This window comes from Haliaeetus leucocephalus, unplaced genomic scaffold, assembly GCF_000737465.1.
Source record: "Haliaeetus leucocephalus isolate CR32 unplaced genomic scaffold, Haliaeetus_leucocephalus-4.0 Scaffold656, whole genome shotgun sequence".
NCBI lineage: Eukaryota > Metazoa > Chordata > Aves > Accipitriformes > Accipitridae > Haliaeetus > Haliaeetus leucocephalus.
In genome coordinates, this window is record NW_010973092.1 from 5972932 (window position 1) to 5989946 (window position 17015).

General features: G+C 36.3%; 1 protein-coding gene across 2 annotated transcripts in view; it reads left to right on the forward strand.

The window, feature by feature from the left end:
- Nucleotides 1-16803, forward strand: part of CNOT6 (CCR4-NOT transcription complex, subunit 6) — a 28629-nt gene extending 11826 nt beyond the window's left edge. Inside the window, exons 2-12 of one of the 2 annotated variants that reach the window (XM_010578899.1) lie at nucleotides 1389-1502; nucleotides 3998-4184; nucleotides 7554-7639; nucleotides 8641-8745; nucleotides 8837-8905; nucleotides 10366-10523; nucleotides 11035-11189; nucleotides 12164-12318; nucleotides 13318-13548; nucleotides 14907-15109; nucleotides 15797-16803. In XM_010578899.1, coding sequence (XP_010577201.1) covers nucleotides 1391-1502; nucleotides 3998-4184; nucleotides 7554-7639; nucleotides 8641-8745; nucleotides 8837-8905; nucleotides 10366-10523; nucleotides 11035-11189; nucleotides 12164-12318; nucleotides 13318-13548; nucleotides 14907-15109; nucleotides 15797-16009 — 1674 coding nt within the window. In that variant the 5' untranslated portion in view covers nucleotides 1389-1390 and the 3' untranslated portion in view covers nucleotides 16010-16803. The remainder of the gene's footprint in view (nucleotides 1-1388; nucleotides 1503-3997; nucleotides 4185-7553; nucleotides 7640-8640; nucleotides 8746-8836; nucleotides 8906-10365; nucleotides 10524-11034; nucleotides 11190-12163; nucleotides 12319-13317; nucleotides 13549-14906; nucleotides 15110-15796) is intronic. The other variant, XM_010578900.1, reaches the window with a different exon arrangement.
- Nucleotides 16804-17015: the final 212 nt, after the last annotated feature.

Consider the following 17015-nt stretch of genomic DNA (forward strand, 5'->3'; position numbering starts at 1 on the left):
GTGTGCTCATGATTTTGACCAGTATAGCTGCTTCTTTATTGAGTGGTTTTGGGTGGTACTATAATATTTCTGTAATGTATTTTGCTTAATAATTGCATAATATTGCTTGTAATGTGTTTGTAAATGTGATTTGAGCCAGTATTGTTTAATTTCTCTATGTCATATAAATAATTTTATAGCTTGTTGCTTGTGCCTTTCTGTATGTATTTGCATGTGGCAGCTTAAGATGGTGAAATCTTTGCCATAAAAGCTCTTAGATATATGTAGGGTAACGCAAAGGCATGACTCTTACTTCTGATAAACACGATTTATATTGGAAGTCCTATGAAACTTGGAAACACGGAACTAATTTGTAAATTAATATAATATTTATATTTATTTATTTAGTTAGTTAACATCTATGTAAGCTGGTTTTCCTCTTAAACTGCCTAAAACCCAGCTGTATTTCTCCTGGGACAGAGGAGAGCTAGCTCATGGTGCAGGGAGGAGTATGGTACAGGGTTTTATTATGGAGCCAGGAATGCCTTTCCCCTCCCCATCTTTGCAGTGAAACTGTGCGAGTATGTTAATGTACAGGAAAGCTGGAAGGAGGAGGTTTTTTTTAGAGACATATTTTTGCTACTTCTCTCACGGTCCATGGTTTGGTGTGGTAAAAAGAGATCAGAAATTAAAAAATGTTTTTTGTAAAGTTACCAGGAATCATGTGAAAGAGAGTGAGAGAAATGGAGTTAAATTTCAGTGTTAAACACCTGGCTGAAGAAAGTGACAGAAAGGTCTACCTCAGGTAGAATATTTTCAGGTTGACAAGAGTAAGATAAGGGTTGAATCAAAAGCTATCACTTTGCAGACTTAAAGAATTGAGGATCTTTTTGAAACCTTAATTCTTTTCTTGGATGCTGAATTGTGTGAAAAGTTGAGAATTGCAGTAAACCTGGAACTGATAGATAGTCGAGGTTATTAGCAAATGTTTTCTGCATAGTTTGTATGAGGGAGAATCTGGTGGTGGTGATCATCACCTCTTGAAGTTTCATTGTTGAAGAACCAAGAGCCTGCAGTAGGATGGATTGATTTTGAAGGACACAGTGATATACCCATGAAAGGTGGCAGGACACAATGTTTATGTTGCTTTACAGATTTTGTTAAATAATTGCGTGGGGGTTTAGGCTGTTGTCTGCCATTCTAGGAGCATCAGGAATCTGTGTTCTTCTGTTTTATAGCAGTCTTTCCCACTCAGTGAAGTTTGTAAATGGGCATGGGTTATCTTTATCTGAAGTTTTGAAAAGTATTTGGAGTGAATGTCCAATATAAAATTTAACTGAAATGGAAATTACCTTTTAAAGAAGTCTCATTATGTAGTATCTTAATTATTTGTCTTTTTGTCTCAACAGGAATGCCCAAGGAAAAGTACGATCCACCTGATCCACGGAGGATGTACACAATTATGTCCTCAGAGGAAGCAGCCAACGGAAAGAAATCACACTGGGCAGAGTTGGAAATAAGTGGTAAGAGACTGAGGAACAGTCCTGAGTTATGAACTCATTGCAAGTTAAGAGTATCCTATGTAGTACATACAGGCTTGGACAAGAAGTCTGGAGTGGAGTTACCTACCCTGAAGTGAGCCAGCACACCAACGTAGCAGCTGCCAGGCTCTGGGTGTGTTGAGGGAAGAGGTTGGGTTGGGATAACGTAGGGAGCTGTAGGTAAGTTGAGGCAGGTGGGGAATCCTAATGTGTAGGAGAGTTGGGAAGATGAGGATATGGATGTGAGCTCTTTGTGTTTTAAGAAGATGGGGGTAGGTGAGAGCATGGATTTAAGATCTAACTTGTCAAAGAGAAGTGGGTGAAGTTGGGGTTGATAACATAGACGTAGTTTTCATTTTAAAAGCAGTTGTAAATCTTTGCTCTGTTCCTGACATTTAACAAAAAAAAGGGAAAAAAAAAGATTAAAGAAACCTCCAAGAACTGTGCTAGCTTTGAGCTGCTGTTTGACTTTTGAGTCTTGTCTTGAAAATAAGATAACACTCGGAACTCATAAACATGAATTCCAACTTGTGTGGGACACCAGTCTCTCTTGATTTGTAGAGTAAATTCCAATTTTGCTACATAAAGTGTGTTTACAAGGAAATTCAAGCAAATATTTTAAGAATTTAAAAATTATTTTGTGATGTAAATTTAGGCTGAAATTTTGCTTAAATATGCAGGTTCTTTAAGAGACTGCAAAAATTGCCATGTGTTATTTCTAAATGACTGTCTAGTAGAGAAATTGATGGAAGGACAAATACAAACAGAGTTCTTTGAATTGTGAAGAGTCTTTTCAGGCAGATCATTGAATCTGTGTCTTGCTTCGAGTGCCATGTGCCTTAACATGTGAATAGCACTCTTTACTTGAAGGTTACAGGTGCAGAAACCTAGTTAATTGCCGCTTCAGGAATCAGCATTAGGCTTGGATATCCACTGGGACATCTACTGCCTCTGCATAGGAAATGCATTAAGTGATGGCTCTTTCCTTTCATGCCTGGTAATTTTGCTATAGACTGATGCTAGCCAAGAGAGGTGCAGGTAGTGAAGAGGATGGATCAGTGATGTTGATTGGAAATCCTTTCAGCTACAAGGGTTTCTCTGATCACAGTCACCTGTTTGCATTGGTGAGGGGGAAGAGGTGTTAATTCAATTTAAACAATGCAAAGAACAACTGATTTGTATTTAAAACCTTTCAAAAGATTTCTCAATGAGCACTACAGTAGCATGAATCCTTTAAGAACTGTATGCATTTGCCTTGCAAAATAAAATGTGACAATGTTTTTGTTTTATTAATGTTCACACTGCCATTTCCTTGCAAAATACTTGGTCATCTAATACAGAAAGCCACAAATGTTTTAACTGCTCTCATTTAAATCACTGAGCTTTTTCACTGCAGGCTTTTTAATGCCACTCACTTTCTTATAGCTCACTGGAAATGATACCTATATTAAACCTTTTGTTACCATGGGCTGAGTCCCAGTGTATCAGTGTAGCTTTCCCCAGGCACTAAATATGCCTTCTTTTACTTTGAAGAAAATCATTTAAGGAAATGAATTATAAAGCATGTATGTTGGTATAATATTAACCAGACCGTTCTTAATATTGGTGAGTCATGGTGGGGATTTTAAAGGCTGTTGCGAGTAACTGTTTTTGCCTTGGACAAACTGGCGTTGGTACTCCTTCTAATGCTTTTGGTACAGCAAGATGACTTCCGTAAATGAAAACGAATCCACTCCTGGGGGAAAAAAAAAATCTTGGAGAGAAGAAATGTTTTGAGACCTTCTGATGATATCTCACATTCCTTGCATGTAGCAGTGTAAAAACCTTGATTCTGTCACACAAATCCATGTTTCCACCCCTCAGTTTATACAAAAATCATACCGTTTTTTAAAATATCTGGCAATAGTTTATGCAGCTTTTAGTTGAATGCCAGATGGAAATCCATGTTCTCAACTAAGCATCTTAGTCACCCTAAATATAGTGCTTCTATCTGTTCTTGGCTGGATTAATGCCATAGAGTAAAGATTTTTGGTTTGAAAGATGTTGTGCAGGAATAAGGGGCAAACTGAAGAAGCATTTTTCATCTCAAACATAAACTATTATTGAAAAAATCTGTTCCTTACACCTCTGTTAATTATTGAATTCATGGTCAGTTTGTAAATAAGTCTTGTTTTGTATGGAACTTGAGAAAGACAGATGTTTAAACCTTAAGTATGGATTGGAAAAAAACAATCTAAGCATCCCTGGCAACGCCTTATATTCTCTTACGTATTGCTGAATTTTTTTGGTCTATGGAATCGGTGATTAATGGAATTTTCATTGAATGAAATAATAATAATGATGAAAAACGCAACCCAAACAAAACTCCCCCTCAAGCCCCTCCACTCCCCGCCCCATACGTACTTAGAAAATGTGTGATTATTGCTAAACCTATATATTTTAAATGTTCTATTTTCTTTTGTACCTTCCTTCTACAGGGAAAGTGAGAAGCTTAAGTTCGTCATTGTGGACTCTGACCCATTTGACAGCTTTGCATCTCAGTGACAATTCCTTATCCCGTATTCCTTCAGACATTGCCAAGCTTCACAATCTGGTATATCTGGACCTGTCCTCTAATAAAATTCGCAGTTTACCAGCAGAGCTCGGAAACATGGTGTCACTCAGGTATGTAAATTTTAACAGGAGTTAAAATTGTTCTCTGATTATCTTTGTAGCAACAGTTTAAATTTCAGTGTAATTTTTACATTCTAGTAAATGAAAAGCATGAATAAATTCCCCCCTTCCTCACTTCTTTTAATCTGTCTCCCTGAATACTTGGTATGGTCTGTGCAGCTGTAGCAATGCTGGCTTTTCTGTGATCTCCTGTTCCGATGTATGACAGTATGGAGTGAGCTTCAGAAGTGCTTAGTTTGATGGCAGTCACCCATTTTATCCAAGTCAGGTTTCCTCTCTTATGCATCTCTTTCCAGACTCTTTTACAAATCTTTATGTGGCGTTTTTCTCTAAGAAATACTGATGCACAAAAAAAATTGCTTTGAACTCATAGTAAGGTAGGAAAAAGGTCAGATTAAACATTCATAATCATGCTAACTACAGGTTTTTTTCTCTTTACTCATCTTTAGTAATTATTCTTAGCAATAGTTCTTATTCTGTTTATTTTATAACAACTGCAACTTGTCTAATATCATCTCCTTCCCACCTTTGCTATCATGTAACTGCATTCCTGTGCAAACTGGGAGGAGGGAAAAAAAATGTTCTGAACGCATGGGTTTTTTCCCCTTAATTTTACAGTGCCAAGATGAGCAAAGTTTACCTGGAATGATACCGCCTTATGGAAGTGAAGCATGAATAGTGATGCCTATTTAGATTATAATTAAGGCTGCAGCATTTCACTTTGTAAAAACACTTTTATGTAAATGTATAAATTACTTATATAAGAGTAGATATTTACAGGCAACATTCTTTTGTCCTTGACCCAAAGGAAGAGCCTTATCTTAGGTTTATTGGACAGTTACTGGTAATTGCCTTCATTGCTTTTAATTTTGAAGACATTTATGGACAGCTTTCTCAAATCCAGAAAAAACTGAGTCTAGAAGTAACTAGAATGTTATTAGAAGTAAAGAAGAAGACAATAGAGAAATGGACTGCCAGCACAGTTCTAATGAAACTGGAAGCAAAGCAAGTCTGCACATAGAAGTATCAGTCATTGCATTTTCTTCTACTTTAGAAAATTCCTCTCTGTTGGGGAGGATTCAACTAGCTGATCAAATTGGTACTAAAAACTCAAATTCCAAAGGAGTTAAAGTCTCAACCTTGGAGGCTGAGCAAAGGGACCTTGCTTTTTAGAGCATAATTGGCAGTTCTGTTTTGCAGTGTGTTGTATAGTTGTTTTCAGCTGTGAAGTAGTCTGTTCTCAAGAAAGCTTTGCATTACTATTTTAATTAAAAGCAGTTACTATTAACAGGTTTCTTCCCTCCTTTATTCACTCCTTGGGTATTTTGAGGTAGCAACCTTAAATTTACTGGAATATTCTCAAATTCATCTTTGTACTTCATTAGCAACCTTTTATTTTTATCAGTCTTTTTCCTTTTAAAATATTGTTGTAAATGTAATACTCATGGCGTGGAGTTAGCTTAGCAGTGTATAGTCATCAGTAGTGTCAAAAGACCTTATGCCTTCTTCCCAACACTTTTCCCAGTTTATTCTGGCTGATTCTATGAAGCTTCAGCTCTTCCAAGTCCCAAGTCTCTCCTGATAACACTTGAATCCAGATCTCTAGATGTGAAAAGCTAGTGCGTTAATCCACTGCACTCTCTCTGTCCTCAGTAATTGCAGCTGATCCATGATTTCTTTTCACTGGGGTGAAAGTGAAGAAAAACCCATAAGTGCATCCTGTGTGATACTGCTCAGCAGCTTCTGGGAAGTTGTTCAAACAAACAGTGATTCAACACTGGGCATTGCTGATATCCTGAGCCAGAGAAATCATTTGTGCTCTCCCACTTGAGAACTGATAACAGGTCTTCCAGCTCCCACGTCTGGAGCTCTGGGTTTGGTCTGTACAGCAAAGCTCACCGAAGGCTCCTTGCATCTCCCTTTTTACTGCAGGTACTTGAAGAAAGAGGTATCAAAGCAGTAAGATTTCTGATCTTTGTGGAAAGAAGAGAAAAAATAAACACTCTAACATGTTATCTTGGAAAGCTCAGCTGTAAAACAGATACTCTTGATACGCTTGAAAGAACTAGTGGGATTTGCTGTGATCCCCTTTGCTGTATAGAGGGGCAGGTTCCACGGAGTCAAGGATCATTAGAGAAAATAATTCTTTCATCCAAGAGAGAAAGTGTAATGATACCTACTACTGTGCCATTCTTCCAGCTTGGTGTTTTTCTTCTAGAAGAATTTAGTATATTTTTTTTTTGTAATTCTACATAACGTTTTTTTAGACTTCAGCAGTGCTTTGAAAAACTCTTAGAGGAAAAAGTAGCTTCCAAAAGAATAAACTAGTAGCTTTATAATGTCATATAGAATATCATCCTTAAAAATAGTAGCAATTTAAATCTCAGATGTCTATGGAAGTGCTGAGAATTAGTGGAGATGTTGATTTTTTTTTTTTTAACACCCCCATCCTCTTTTCTACCTGTCATGTGCTTCCTTCATACTTAGAAACCCTACAATGACAGACACAGTGGGCTTCTCAGTTTCTCTCTAAAATATGTGCTTTTGTCTGTGGGGTTTTATATTAAATTTTTTTTTTCCCTTTTATGTTGCCCCAAAATACTTTTCAAGTCTCCAGGCTCCAAGTTGTAAACACTTTAAAGTAGCAACTTTATATTGAGTATGGTGAGGAAAGTCTTCACTGCTTAGGTGGGACTGCATTTAAGTGAAAAGCTCCTGACAAGTCCATTTTCTCTGCCCAGTTTGTTAGGATATCGGAATTCAGGACATGAATTCTGTTCCTGTCTGCATATTGGTTTTGTAAGTTAAAAAGCACATATTTTGTCTTAACACTGAAATTATGAAAAAAAACCCAACCAAACACAAAAAAACCCAACAAAACCAAAACCAACAGAAAATTACTATTGTAAATTACTATTACATGGTAATGTCATAGGTCTAATCATACTGCCATGATCCTGGATTTTTTGCTTATTTGTTTTCTGGGATATCATTTCCCTTTATTTCACCTTTAATCATAGCTGAACTATTTCATGGTGTCGTTTGTCAGAGCTGTTGCTGCTTCATCACTTGTAGTTATTAAAGTAATTATTGGTAATGTTTACAAAACTTCTGACTTTTTAAGATGAACTCATCAAACAGCTACGTTCCTCTGTACTTCAACGTAATGTGTATTTTGTCTGTATGTGTGTGTTTCAGTACAGCAGGATTTCCCTAACTATTGCTGTTTAGTCTTTGAGTTTTTCAATATTGTGGTTTGCTAGTATATTGTTTGTCTGTTCGTTAAACTTCTTGTACTATACTGCTGAAGACAAACGTTGGTCTGTTTTCAGCCCTATGTGATTCTTGCTCTGTCTACAGGGAACTACATTTAAATAACAACCTGTTACGAGTTTTACCTTTTGAGCTGGGAAAACTGTTCCAGTTACAGACTTTGGGTCTGAAAGGTATTGCTACTTTTTCTTGGTATCCGTGCTTGTTTAATGATATCACTTCTGAGATATAATGGCTGTAGACTGCTAGTTCATAAAACATTACTGAATAGCAATCCCAGATGTAGCTACTTACTCCGCCTTTATAAATATTGTTATTGAGGGATTATTTAAAAAAGGAAAAAGAACAAGTTTGGCAAAGCACTCCTCATATAAAGAGGTTTGCTTCTCTTTCTGCAGAGTGAGCGGAAGCTTGCTGTTGACTGCACAGGAGTTGAATACAGTACTGCTTTAACTAAGTAGTAGTCTGCAGTTAACTGTAGGTATTCAACTCCAACCAAAAAGGGAACTTGCTTTGTACTGCTGTAGGGTACTGTGCTGTTTATGCAAGCAGCAATTTAAATCTCTCTCCAATGTTTTTTTTTCTCTGAACTGTATGGATTCTAGCTACAAAACTGCTGACCTCAGGGGAACTTGTATCATAAAACCAGGAGCACTGAGTGATACAATACCTCTTAACACTGTTAAATCTCAAAGGTCTGTTTTTCTCCTCCTTAAAACTGGATAATTGCAACGTGCATTGTCCGTGAAAACTTCTATAGTCTTCTTACACGTTTGGCAAATGGTAGACTCTCTACTCAAGATATGGCTGGCAAATAAACTGATAGTGGATGTTTCACTCACGTCGAGCAAAGTGAGCAGAGATGGCTCCTGTGTGTGGCCTCATCAGCTCTGCCTGCATGTTGTACCACACCAGTTCTTCAATACTGTTAGATCCAATGACCACCCTTGGGCTGTCTGTTAGAAGGCAGACACGGGAGAGAATGTGGTTAACTTCATGAGAGCTATTCACACGTCTAGTGTTTTGTGGGATTGAAGACCTGAGATCTGAAACCACTAAGTAGTTCATAGTAGATGCAGTATCTTTTCTCAGAGATGCCAGCTTTAAACACTGATACGTAAGTTCGTAATGGTTCTGTGTATTTTATTCGATATTTCTGTAAATCTGTTTGCAGGAAATCCACTTACACAGGATATTCTGAACCTTTATCAGGAACCAGACGGGACGCGAAGGCTACTGAACTACTTGCTTGATAATTTGGCAGGTACTGCAAAAAGAAGTAAGTGATCATTCTTAAAACATTTATTTCTGCTGTGTAAAATAAATGTGATTATCATTTGTTGTATCTCTACTTTAAAATGTTCCCATAGTTTCAACGGAACAACCACCTCCAAGATCTTGGATTATGTTGCAAGAACCAGACCGTACAAGACCAACAGGTACTGTAACACTTTCCCCCCTGCCCCGTTGTAAAAGCTGTGAATCTTTACTATCTGTTGAAAAATTTTTGATGCTTATATTAACCAATCATCTGTGCAGTGCTGACCAGCCAGCTCAAGTAGTTCTACCTCAATTGGAAGACCTGGTTTAGATTTACCCTTCTCTTACTATAAAGTAATTTCTTTTTAATTAACATCCTCCTCGCAGGAATTGAAACTGCTGTCCACAATTAGTTAAGTAGTTGAATTATAACGGGCTTAATTGAACATTTATTGAAGAATAAGAAAATGGAAGAACATGAGCATAATTTCCCAAAAATGTAGAATTTTCTTTTAAGTAACCAATGTAGCATCTTTGACTCAGCACTTGTCTTGCTGTTGGGTTTCAGGTCATGTTTAATTGTTTACTAATTTTTCTGCATGAATTGTCTAAAATATAGCCTTTTCTATTTACCTGCACACCAAAAATCTTAGTGTATTTCTCAATTATTGCAGTGTCCTCTCTTTCAGGACTGATGTACATTACTTTCCCCTATTGATTTCATTAAGGCAGTTGCTTCAGAGATCATGATGTTAATGCAGCTTGTCTTTTGCTGTCACCTATTTGTTTTCAAAATGCTGGGCTTTGATCCCCCAATCAGGCCAAGATTGTTGCCTCAATTTGCTAAATCTTCAAACAGTTGTCTTGTTTCTTTTTCCTGAGTTGTACTCCACGTTTGAGAGGAGCTCCCAATAAGCTTCCAAGTATCTCATTGTACTGCAAGTTCCTTAGTGCTTTTTAAAAACAAACAAAAAAACCCCAACAAAACAAAACCCCAAATGCATGCTGCTGGATTACCTGTCAAGTAGCCCCAAACTGTCTCATTATCACTCCTGTTCCAAATTAATACAGAGAGTTGGTGTTTCTTGTCTTTATGCCTGAATTGTAAGCTTTTTGAGGTGGAAACATTTGGGGTTTTATTTTGTCTATACTTTTTCATTGTGTGAAGGGATCCTTACCCTGCCTGTGGTTCTGTTACAGTTCGTGGTGGTAGTAATTAAGGTAGACTTTAAATAATCTATTAGAAGAGTATGCAGACCTTTGTATAGCTAGCAAATGTAAGTGTTCAAATACACTTTCCTTGTTTTAGGCTTTTCGCAGTAGAGTACTATGTAGCATAAAGTATGTTTGTCTGCTATTTACTGCATTAACCATATAAAGGGGGGGGTTGGGTTTTGTTTTCAAATTTAATGGTAGAAGACAGCTGCCATAAGTCCAAACTTGTAATTTATCTTCCTAGAAGGACTAACAAATTTTATTTTAGTACAGATACATGTGCTGTGTTTTGGTTGAAGGAAATGAAGCATGAATTGATAAATTTGCAGAAGACAAAAGTGAAGAACATAATTGTGTATATGTATTTTGTTGTTGTTGTTGTTGTTAAATGTATCAGTGTGTAAGTAAAATTATTGTTCTGCAGCCTTGTTCTCTGTCATGTGTTACAACGTACTTTGTGATAAATATGCTACCCGGCAGCTGTATGGCTATTGTCCATCTTGGGCATTGAACTGGGAATACAGAAAAAAAGCCATTATGCAGGAAATCCTGAGCTGCAATGCTGACATCATAAGTCTTCAGGTAAAAGATATACCATTATTTCTTTTCCTCTTCTATTCCCATGTGCTGGTTTCTACACATTAAGTGTATTTACAGTAAACGGTCTGTTTTCAAAACCTTCTGAAAACAAAAGAAAAAAGAAGTGGTGTTTAGAACGTTATTTGTTGCTTGACATCAAAAGAATGCTTTTCAGCCCACACAGTTGGAATGTGAACCAGCAGCTGCTGATCAAAGCCATGTACGTGGGGGTGTCTTTGTGCCTGCCTGTGTATGTGGGGCTATAATTGACACATTTTCAAATAAAAGGCTTGAGATAATCATAACTCTGGGGATTACAGAAATTCATTTATATTTTCTTAAAATAGGGATATTGCTCTCAAATTTGCATTCTCTGATGTACTTAATTCTTAGAATTTTTTTCCCCATAAATCTAATTTGAAAGTGATTTACACTTCTGAAGAGTCTAAATAATATCAGTCTTCTGTATTTTGGTAATAGTACATTCATGCTGTGCTGTCTTACAACTTTATAGGAGGTTGAAACGGAACAGTACTACAGTTTTTTCCTGGTAGAATTGAAAGAACGTGGCTACAATGGATTCTTCAGTCCAAAGTCTAGAGCTAGGACAATGTCAGAACAGGAAAGAAAACATGTTGATGGTTGTGCAATATTTTTCAAAACAGAAAAGTAAGTGATGTGTTTTGCAGAGCCTTCTATTGTGCCTTGCTCTCTTTCACATAATTTCTCAGGTCAGTCTATAGCTCCAACAGTTTGGCATTAGTCGCCCTTTTTGTAGCCATTCAGTGTTTCTTATAGAGGATTCCTATTGCTAGAAAGAGTGGTCTGTAAGAGAGAAATCATTCTGTGTGTAACTAGCAATAGAAAATTTTACCTTGAAGTTTTATTTAAGATGAAATTTCATTCTGTTAGAGCAATGAAGGTTAGGAGTTCACTAAATTATACTTCAGTTGTTGAGCGGGTGTGTACCAACCATTAGGTGTTAATAATGAAAAAATGAAGTAAGTGTCTTTTCTAGCTTTTTTCTTTTTTGAGTAAAGGAATTGATAATCCCCAAAATTGCAGAAATAAGACCTCAGATGACATTGACTTTTTGATACATTAGCCTTCTGATAAAGCAAAAGACAAGGCACAATATCACTGCTTGCTTCTGAAAAAAGCCATTATTTAAGAGCTGCAGCACTTACTCATTGTGTCACATTGTACTTGTACAACTGTTTGGATATAAGGGCGATAAATTCCCTTCCTCCTCCTGTTTCCATTCCTTTGTGTCCACAAGTAAATGTAGGTGCCAGGTTTGATACCTTTTGGCTTAGAAAAATTATTTAGTCCCTCTCTATTAAACCTCCATCTTTGAACTAGAAACTGGTGCAGAATTAGAAACAAGCATTCCTTTTCTATAGTTTCTCAAGCATTCTCTCTCTCTCTAATCTTTTAATTGAAACTAAGGTAGTATAAAATATACAAAAATTGCTAGGAAAACTGTATCCTTTGATTTCAGTTTAGGATTTTATGAAATTATGTGATTGGCTGAGATTTTCACATCATAAATGTGTTTGAGCTTTAATTAAAAGGAGAATTGTCTATAACGTTTCCTTTTGTGTCTGGCTGCTGAAAAAAAATATATGATGTTTCTCTTTCAGATTTACTTTGGTTCAAAAACATACTGTTGAGTTCAATCAACTAGCTATGGCAAACTCAGAAGGTTCAGAAGCTATGCTGAACAGGGTGATGACAAAAGATAACATTGGAGTTGCTGTATTGTTAGAACTGCGAAAGGAATTGATAGAAATGTCATGTAAGTCCCATTTAGTTTATTTTTTTAATAGATTCTGTTTTGTAGATGAAGAAATTGCCTTTTGTTACAGTAAACCAGAGAAACTATTCTACAGACAAATATAACTTTGCACATTGTATGCTCTGACAAATTTATTTCCAAAGAGGATTTGGGGAAAAAGTCATATGGCTTAAATGATTAAGGTGGTTTTTTTTCCCCACTTATACCTTTTTGCTTAAAAAATAGAAAGACTTGAGTTTGAGTGTTTTTTTGTGTTTTTTTTTTTTTTTTTTTTTTTTTTTTTTTCCTTGCAGTTATATACAGGTATCAAAGAATCAGTTGGTGTTGGTTGTGTGTTTCTGGGTCGTGTCTGCATCATCTTAGCTTGTTATTTTCTTCACTGTCATGCTTACACAACCTGTTTGTTCTGCCCTGTCATTCTTAATTTAGGAAATGTAAATTGGGTTTATAAGTATTGCAGTGGGTACCTACTCAACCTGGGTTGTATTTATCCAAATGAAATTTTATTGATTCAGATTCTAACAAACAAGCCTTTTAAGAAGCACTTCTAGCAAGAGAAGTAGCTTATTATGTGGATAACTTAAAATTCAGAGCTCATTGCCTAATAAGATACGAGCAGTGCCTGTTTACTATCACAACCTGAGGAAAACTGTTGTAATTTGTTAGAACAACACGATTTGCCTGTAATTAGGATTATCTGTTATTTATGTTAATTCACAGTATTCTTAGATACATAGGCATTACCTGTAACAGGATAGTCTGTCTGTTAATGGTCTTGAATGTGAAACACAATTATTCCTAGTGCTTTATGTCAACTAAAACACTTAGTAGTTGTAAGAGGAGTTGTATGACCCTCTTAAATTGAATGGTATTAACTCTCTTCAAGTTATACTGGTATTTTATTTTATTTTTTCCTCTCCTCAAACATTTATTTAAAATTCAATAATAATGTTTTCTGTTGCTGACCATGTAAGGTAAATAATTGAATTTAAATTTTAGCTGGAAAGCCACATCTTGGGATGGAAAAACAGCTAGTTCTTGTAGCTAATGCACATATGCATTGGGACCCAGATTATTCTGATGTGAAGCTGGTTCAGACTATGATGTTCCTGTCCGAGGTAAAGAACATTATTGATAAAGCTTCTCGTAGTCTCAAACCTGGTGTTTCGGGAGAACTTGGAACCATTCCACTTGTACTGTGTGCAGATCTCAATTCTCTACCAGACTCTGGTAAGAGTTCTATTTCTTTTTTGGTGGTTTTTTTTAAAGACTGTTTCAAGTGTATAACAATTTAAATTTTAAGGTCTCACTTTTTTAAAGGAGTTTTCAACTTAGAGAATACATTGTTTGGTATCATAAGCTCTGAAGGTGCTAAGAAAATAGAAGGAAGAAAGAAAAGATAGAGCTGTTTCTTTTGTGAGTGACCTTATTGCCTATGCAGTAGTATAGCTATGTCTGGTCTTTCAGAAGCATTTTCATTGTTATCTTACAATACAGGAATGGAAATGAAGAAAATATCGTCCAAAAATAACTGGAAACATGAGTATGTTGCTGATAATGGGGTTTTCTTAGTTTTAAGTGTGAGAAGATGGGTTCTTCTCTTTAAAGTTGCCACCATACAATAATTTTCTTTAGCTCAAATGTTTTAGGACTTCTAAAATACAATACATCTCCTGCCATAAAGGGATTCTTCAGAGCTCTTTACTAACATACAACTTTTTCTTTTTACTTGGTGGCGACTTTTTAAAGTGCAAGAAAAGAACAGATTCAGTGATTGCCGCCTTGGCTTGCTCAGGCACCCAGCTGAAGTGCTGAACTCAAGAGCCATCCTTCCTTCTTACTGCTAGTTGTTCAATATAATAATCTTCATTCCTGGTCCCCTGTCCTTCTGGCTTCTGCTTGGCAACTCTTAACATCTGTTAGGGTTGATAGGAGCAGTTACTGCTCAGCAGTACTGGAAATCTGATTCTTCTTGATCTCAGCAAGGCACGTATCCCTAGTGGCTATTGCAATAGCCAGTTCATGTGTCTGATTGTGTCTTCAGAACAACTAATTGCCTCTTTTACCTTCCAGAACCTTAACACAGCTATTCTGAAATTGAGGCATGGTCTTAGGTTTCCAAGACACAAATCTTGTCAATTTGGCTTTGCGGCCTCTTTAAAGTTATCTTTATTTGAAGTAGTGTTACAAAACCGGCTTTTTTGCAACATTTTAGCTGAAGAACGTTGAAAGCCAGGACTTGAGCATAGAGATGAGGAGAGGAAGAAGCTGACTATGTAGCCTCTGTAACATTTTACTTCCACTTTCTTCATTTTTTCATCTTCCCCCACCCCCAGTCTGTTCCTTATTAACCTTCTTGGTTTTTCTAATCGAAGTATGTCTCTTTGTTCTAGGTGACATTTGCTCTTGACATATATATACATTGTCTTGCAATATTTTAGAAGAACTACTGCTGATTGTATTGTATATATGTTAAGGTTTTGCTTATATAAAGCATAAAGTTGCATGTATGACTGGAAGTACCCACGCACTCTTATTTGCTGAATGCTTGTTGATACCTTCTTGTGTGCATGCGTCTCTCCTAATAGGTGTTGTTGAGTACTTGAGCACTGGTGGAGTGGAAACAAACCACAAGGATTTTAAGGAACTGAGATACAATGAAAGTCTTACTAACTTCAGCTGTAATGGAAAAAATGGAACAACAAATGGAAGAATTACACATGGTTTCAAGTTGAAGAGTGCCTATGAGAATGGTCTAATGCCTTATACAAATTACACATTTGACTTCAAGGTAAGGACTTGGCTGATATTTTGAAAAAGTTTTCCATTTTGAAGCTTAACTGTGTGATTTGCTGTATGGAATTGTTTAACAAAGAAGTTAATCTGTTTGGGTAGCTAACAGTAAATTCACCAAGATTATATTTAAAACAGCAAATGAGTGCCCAACACTTCAGTCTCCTAGAAACCAAATGTTCCTTTTTCTTGTTAGTAACTTGTAATGGATTTGCAAGAGTTGGGGTGCTGTTAATCTTCCCTGCAAATAGGAATATTTTGTGTTTTAATACTCCAAGCTAAACGAAATAGTACAACAGGGGCACTTAAGCTGCCAGCTGCAAGGAAATAATTCATGTTGCTACTGGAAAACTCACAGTGCTCAGTTGCATAGGGGAAACAAAGATGGCTCTTGTCCTCTTCAAAAATCAGATAAATATGATTTGAAGCTATGTAGGAGGTTGGAAATTACAACCCACAAAAGCATAGCAGAAGCGATACAGGGTGGACTTTTCTTTTGTTTTCCTAATCAATATTGAGCAACGCATGGGATATAGGAAGTAGAAGTCTGCTAAGTTGATGATGTGCTGTAGAAAAGGAACGGTAGCATTTCACTTACTTGTAATATTAAGCTCTTTTGTTTGGAAGAATAACTTGAGTCAAGAATATATACTAATAATCGATTTTATTTCTTCTGTTGTTTTAGGGTATTATTGACTACATCTTCTACTCTAAACCTCAGCTAAACATACTTGGCATTCTTGGACCTTTGGATCATCATTGGTTAATAGAGAACAATATAAGTGGTTGTCCACATCCACTCATCCCTTCTGACCACTTCTCACTTTTTGCACAACTGGAGCTTTTGCTGCCTTTCCTGCCTCCTGTAAATGGAATCCATCTCCCTGGCAGGAGGTAGTCAAGTACATTTTAGAGGGTAACCTCAGTCTAACTTGTACAATTGTAAAATCTGAATATAGAGGAGTGAGGTATGGCCAACAGGGATTTTTTTTCTTAATAATCTTAATCTTAAATCTAATTATTTGCTAAAGACATAGTAAAAGCCAGGTGCTATCAACAGACACAATTCTGAGCCCAATATACTTTGTATACTGTTCGACAGCGATTGGTGCGTTTGCACCTTTCTTTAATATGTTACAATTAACCTTCCTGTTTCTTTTATCCAACGTGACGTTTTCATGCCTTGAAATAGGGAATTGTTATACAGTATATTCTCTTTGCACAGTTATCTGTAGCACTACTTTTTTGAGGCCAGTAGGAACATCCACAGAACATTCTTCCGTACTTCACTCCCTCCTTTTTCAGACTTGTTTGTAAAATATAGAATTTGAATTTAGCCTTTATTGATTGTATATGAACAACAGAAAACCTGATTTATGAGATTTTGTACTTTAAAAAAAGAAAAAATCAGATTTGGAAAATGATTGTATTGTAAACTAAGGCTAAATTTTTATCTGTTTTCATGTGTTATAAAGGCCAGCTTGTAAAAGAGGTTGTCACAGGTTTTCTCTGCTAATGATTTGCACTGTTAGGGTTTCGTTAGCCCTTTTGTACTACTTTTTATGTTCAATTGAGAACGTTGCTTTTAAAATCCAAACTTATAAAATCTTAATATCTTACAGAGATAACTGAATACATTCTGTCTATTTCTGATTTTTTAAAAAAAAAAGAGAAAAGCATAGAGTTCTCGCAGAACAGATAAGCTAAGCAGTGAATATAAGTAGACCTGTATGGATTGAAAGTTATTGCTGATGTGTATACAGTCAGATATTTTTCTCATCTCTAACTTTTGAAGTAAAATTTAGGGATACTTGTGTACAGCTTCTTCATTTCTGTTTTAAATACTTGTCCTATCTCCACTGTGCCTGCTTAAATTTGTTCTCAACTAGCACTGCCTGTGCATG